Genomic DNA, 6,251 nt, shown 5'->3' with positions numbered 1-6,251 from the left:
ATCTGCCACGACATTAGCTTCTCTTGGGATAAGATCAAAACGAATATCCCAATCCCTTCTTAACTTCAACTCAAAGATCAGTTGTATCACTTCTTTTTCAAGATGCCAAAGTGGAACTTGCAAACCAGTCACTAGCTTAAAAGCTGCTGCACAATCTGTCTCACAGACAACAAGCTTAAGACACGCCTCCCAAGCCCAAGCCAAACCTTTCCATATACTCCACAACTCCATCTTGATGACACTAGATCCAAAGAAATTTCCTTAGCATCCCATTACCCATTGACTGGAGCTATCGCGAATTACCCACCCAAAACCAGCACAATCATCCCCCAAGTTCACACTCCCATCACAATTTAACTTCCAAGCACCAGGTTCTGGCGGAGACCAAGACAGAGGTTTTAATCCCTGGACACAACACACTCGATTCTGAGTTGTATATTCAAAATTCACCATCCACCTGCGAGCCTTGTATGCAATTGACCCAGGAGATCCAAAAACTCCCTGAAAATTACCAATATTTCTGTCTTGACAAATTGACCATATTATAGCTGCAAATTTGGAACAACCTTCATTGAGGAGGCCATACTTGAACCAATCATGCATCTCATGAGAGCCAAAGAAACACACATAAGAAAAACCTAGAGAAACCCAAACTGATCGCACCACTTCACAATCTTGAAAACAATGCAGAATTGTCTCCGGAAGTTGCTTACAACGTGTACATAAGGATGAGGAGGAGAGATGTCGCTGAAAATGTAGATATTGAGTTGGTACAGCATCATGCAGGCAAAGCCACACTAGGAGCCTCAACTTTTCAGAGACCCGCGCCTTCCAAAACCAAAGCCAATTGATATTCCTATCCCAATTCAACTTATTCTGAATTAACTATAAATATCCTTATTTAGCAGAGTAAAGAGTGTGCTTCCAATTCCAACCCAAATCACGACCAGAAGGCAAAATATGTACTAAACTAAGAATGTCTTCCCTTAAGTCCCTAGGAATAAAAGAGTAAATCCTCTCCAAATGCCAAACTCCATCACGGTAAACATCTTCAATGGTCAAAGCAGCCTCACAGATATCAAGAAATTCAACCTTCGCTCCTACTGGCCCAGAGTGCAATCAAGAGTCAAACCAGAAATTCTTAGAAAGAGCTCTCACTTCCCAAACAAACCCTTCCTTTAATACGGAAGCTGTGTGCACAATAGACTTCCGTATATATGATGAAGAACCCATTGCTTTAACTGCAAATAGGTTTCTATTCTGGAGGTATTTCTGAAGCATAATCTTGACCCATAGTTTCTCTTGATTCCAGAAATAAACCCTCCCTGCAGAGGGCCAATGATATCTTGTAGAAAAGGTCATAACCTCTCCACAAGCACCTTAGTTATAATCTTGTAGATGACATTACATAGGCTGATAGGACGAAACTCTTTCATGCGAGACAGGTTATCAACTTTAGGAATCAGCACCACCAAAGTGTCAAACAGAGCACTATCCAAATCAAACCCAGCGAAAGCCTTCTTAACAAGTTCTCATACCTCTGTACCAACCACTTCCCAATATTCCTTGAAGAAAAAATCCTGAAAACCATCGGCACCTGGGGCCTTAAAAGAGTTCATGCCCATAACCACCTTCCTAACCTCTTCTTTAGAAACATCTCTTGTGAGACTTTCAATAGCCTCACGAGATAACGAAGGTAATTCCTGATCCCCATCACATCAAGGTCTACCTGTTCCACATTGCAAAAAATATCTCTATAAAATCCAATTGCACAGTCTTTGAGTTCTTGCGGATCAGTACTCCATTTTCTATCCTCCAAAAACAACCCCTGGACCTTGTTATGCTTCCTCCGCATAATGGTTTGCATATGAAAGAACTTAGTATTCTTATCTCCAAATCTGACCCAGTACTCTCGGGATTTTTGATACCAAAATAACTCCTCTTGCATAAGCAGATTACTATATTCAGCCTGTAACTCCCTTTCTTCCTGTATAAGGGATAAAGCATCAACTCTCTCCATTCTTTGTTGGATACTGGTCACACGCCTCTCCAATTCCCTCTTTCTTTTAAAAATATTCCCAAAGACATCTCGGTTAAAGGCCAAAGCATCATCTCTGACATGAGAAAGGCAACGAATTGGATTGGGTCTACCCTTGTCCCAAGCACCCCTGACCACCGACAAAAAACTTGGGTGATAAGACCAAGCTACTTGAAAACGAAAAGGTTTTACCCCGACTCTTCTATCATTACCTTGACATCGCACCATAATGGGACAGTGGTCAGAATGCATCCTTGCCAAATTCTCCACATAGCTTTTTGAAAAACGAAAAGACCAAGCATCAGTAGCCACAGCCCTATCCAGCCTCTTCGAGATGAACCGATTACCCTGCATATGTCTGAACCAAATGTACAAAGATCCATGAGCTCCCAAATCAATCAAACCACACTCATCTAGGAGAGCTCCAAACCGCTCTGCCCTTCGAGAGACAAAGTTTCCACCTTTAACCTCAGATGAAAGAAGGATCTCATTAAAATCCTCAATAGCTAATAAAGGACCTGAATAATTTCTGGAAAAATCTGTCAAAACCCTCCAAGCTTATTCCCTTATGCTAGAAATGGGACTTGCATAAATCGCTGCACAGACCCAAGAGAAATCGCCATTCGAAAACTCAATACACACCACTTGCAAACTCGCTGCCACGACATTGCAAGATACTCCGGGCCATGCAAAAAGCACCCAAATACCTCCACTATGCCCTTGAGCTTCTTCAATATGAATAGGAGTATAACTTAATCTGTTCCAAAAGACAGCCACCTTTTGGAAAGCACAATGAGTCTCTAAAATGATAAAAATGTACGGATGAAAATTGTTTACCAATTGTTTTAGATGCACCCGAGCCAGCTTATTTCTAGCTCCTCTCACATTCCAAACTATAATGTTTGCACAATCCATATTAATATTACTTGGAGTGAGACCCACACCTCAGATTATTTGAGGGTAGTGAGTGGGGTCTCCACTGTAACCACACTGTGCCTATTCTCAACCGGAGAATTCTGAAGAGAATTAGGCCTTAATCTCTTTAAATTGCTTCTGAATGGCATTTTAGAAGTCCCGCGCCTTACGAATAAGCCCCTGCCCATTCTGAACCAGGTCCTTGCTTGCCACCCATCACACCTTGAGCAGAGGTAGAACCTGACGAAGCTAATTTAAAGTTCCTCGCTTGTTTTAGTACTTGATTGCCCTTACTTATGTGTAAAGATGATTCAACCCCATTGATGCCTTTCATATCAGGTTCTCCTTTAGCAACATAATTAGAAGATTTATCCACATAAGCTTTTTTAGACTTATCCTGGTCATGCCTATCCAAAAAGACCTTCTTGCCCTTTGCCTTTCTTTCCACCTTGGTCCACGTTGTATCCCCTGCATGTGCCCCTTTCCATTACATGCACTTTCTTATCCTTATTCTTCTCTATCCCAATTGTAGCACTACCAAAAACAAAAGGCTTCTCAATATTAGAAGAAAATGGCACCTGATCCATCTTCTCATGATCTTGTTCCTTGTCTTCATTCACCCCTGTTTCATCAATGTTCGCCGAAATTGAACTAATCAATTTACAGCCCACACTAACATGCCCATAACAACCACACATATTGCAGACCAACTCAAGGCTTTCATATTCAACATCCAAAACCCTCCCATCCACCTCAACACTACGAGTAATGGGAACGCCTAAATCAGTTTCCACACAAGCCCTCACATACTTTCCTCTTGCTGCCATCTTAGTTGCTACATCGACTTTCACTGGCTTTCCCACCGCAGCGGCAATCCTCAACATAGCCTTCTCATGGTAGTAACGAATCCCTAAGTCATAAAAGCGTACCCATACCATGGTGGATCCAAAAACCTCCTCAGGTGACCATGGCTTTACAGCAAGATAGAACCCATATATCATCCAAGGACCACCAAGTAATACCCTCTCCCGATCTTCGAAAGCATCAAACTTCACCAGAAAATAACCATTTTCTACGTCCAGAACTTGAAACCCACCATTCAATCTCCACACCATACTCAGCTTATGCACCATCGCCTTGTAACTCATATGCTTGCCCAAGACTTTGACGACGATCGCTTCCTTATATGGTACAGATAACGCCGCCAGCCCTTCTTCTGAGAAGATGACCCGAGGAGGATGCGAATCCCCGTGGTTCCCTTTGATCACCTTGGCTAGCCTCTCTCCATCTAAAGCCTCATTCCAAAGCATAGGAGACGGAGACTTCTGTCCAATCACCATGTCGCGGAAGGAAAACTTTTGAAAGCCATGTTCTTCCTTAGAAACCCTAGTACCCTCCTCCTTCTCACCAGATACAACCCCCCGACGCTCTCCCCCTTAGTTCTACCACCGGCATTACCGGTTACCTCACTATGTGTCACCCCCTTCGTAAACTCCCCGTTCACTCCGTCACTCATACCTAAACCTTAGCAGAAAGAGTACAGAAAGAGTGAAAAAAAGAAAAAATCATAACTTAAATTATTATTAAATACAAGTCTATAATTTTTTTTTATATCTAAAAGTCGTGTATTTTGGTTTAGTATAAAAGAAAAAGGTCATGTATTTTGGTTAGTTACATCTATCTTCGTCTTTTTTTTTTGTGGAGAATGAGAAGATAGATCATCGATACAGTTATTTTGTGTTTAGCATGTAGCTTGTCTTTTTTTTTTTTTTTTTCCTTCTTCTTTATTTTAGGAAAAATGTTGCTATCCTAGGTCCATAAAAATACCAGTTTCACTATTATAAGGAGAAAATTAAGGTTAAAAAAGAAACGAAGTTCAAATAATAAAATGATAACCACGTGATAATTAAAAAAGAAGGCATAAATAATAAATTTAGATGGAAACACGGATCAGAGAATTAATGTATGTGAAATGTCACGCTTAAAAAGAGGAAGAAAAAAAAGAAACGATATACTTTAATTTGCTATGTACCTTTATTCTGTACATTTGTTCCTTTAACAGATTTGATTGTTACGTTACGTATGTGATGTGATAATTAGGTATTTACTTACTTATATGTCAAACACTGTCTTTATCATTTGATTATGAATCTTGTTTCAAGTGAAATTAGTGGCCATGAATCTTTCATAAATTAAAATATGACCCACACTACCTTTTTCATGATTTCATATTCATACTAGCTACTATTCTAAAAGGAGAAGACCTTTTGTTTAAAATTAAAACATTCTCATGAAAAGGGATTTGATTAATTTCCACCTCCCATACAGTAATAAAAATGAGGGCAAATGTGTGAAAAATGAACCAATTTGGGATTGTTGTGATAAGATTCTAACGTGGATGTCTATTTATTGTGGACGGTTCATATTCTCTAAAGTGAATGGCATTAAAGAAGTTTTGAAAAAGCAAGCATGTAACCTCTATAAATAGTGAAATGTAGTTTTATCTTCGTACAAATAATAAAACAATAGTCTATCTCTTATACTATTCTCTCTGTTTCATACTATTCTCTTTCTTATATATTTTAATATTATTAAATATATTAATTATATCTACTATATTGATATAGTAATTCTAGTGAATATTACTACTTGAGTTATCTAATTATATTTTCATATTTTATATTTGTTACTTCTTCCTTATTTATTTAGTTATTCTACAACACGTTATCAGCACGAGACTCTGATCAAATTTTTAGGAAGACTCAGGTAACAAATTTCATTATGTCGAAGCTCTCCCATCTTGAATTCAATGCTCTTGATATATCTGGAAATAATTATTTATCATGGATATTAGATGCTGAAATTCATCTTGATTCAATGGATCTTGGAGATACCATTAAGGCTGAAAATAATGCATCCCAGAAGGATAAAACCAAGGTCATGATTTTCCTTCGTCGTCATCTTGACGAAGGATTGAAAAATGAATACCTCACATTAAAAGATCCTGCACATATGTGGAAAGACCTTAAAGAAAGGTATAATAATAAAAAAACGGTGATACTTCCTCAAGCCCGATATGAGTGGACGCACTTGCGTCTGCAGGATTTTAAATCCATAAATGAATATAATTCTACAATGTTTCGAATCACCTCACGAATGAAATTATGTAGGGAAAAGATAACTGATCATGATATGTTAGAGAAAACTTTCTCGACCTTCCATGCCTCGAATGTGCTCCTGCAGCAGCAGTATCGAGAAAAAGAATTTAAAAAATATTTTGAGTTAATTTCTTGCCTTC

The 6,251-nt window shown here is 38.8% G+C and overlaps 1 protein-coding gene across 1 annotated transcript; it reads right to left on the bottom strand.

Moving 5' to 3' along the window:
* Positions 1-261: 261 nt before the first annotated feature.
* LOC148563105 (uncharacterized) lies at positions 262-4,293 on the bottom strand. The gene is made up of 7 exons (XM_088491171.1): positions 3,375-4,293; positions 2,746-2,838; positions 1,641-2,556; positions 1,409-1,491; positions 1,230-1,325; positions 967-1,100; positions 262-876 (listed from the first exon to the last, which is right to left on the bottom strand). Exons 1-7 carry the CDS (start codon positions 4,291-4,293, stop codon positions 262-264), a joined length of 2,856 nt encoding a protein of 951 aa, XP_088347297.1.
* Positions 4,294-6,251: the final 1,958 nt, after the last annotated feature.

Source organism: Arachis ipaensis, chromosome B6 (assembly GCF_059453495.1).
Source record: "Arachis ipaensis isolate K30076 ecotype BB chromosome B6, ASM5945349v1, whole genome shotgun sequence".
Lineage (NCBI taxonomy): Eukaryota > Viridiplantae > Streptophyta > Magnoliopsida > Fabales > Fabaceae > Arachis > Arachis ipaensis.
The sequence above is the reverse complement of the archived record's forward strand: the minus strand, read 5'-3'. Positions and strand labels throughout refer to the sequence as shown.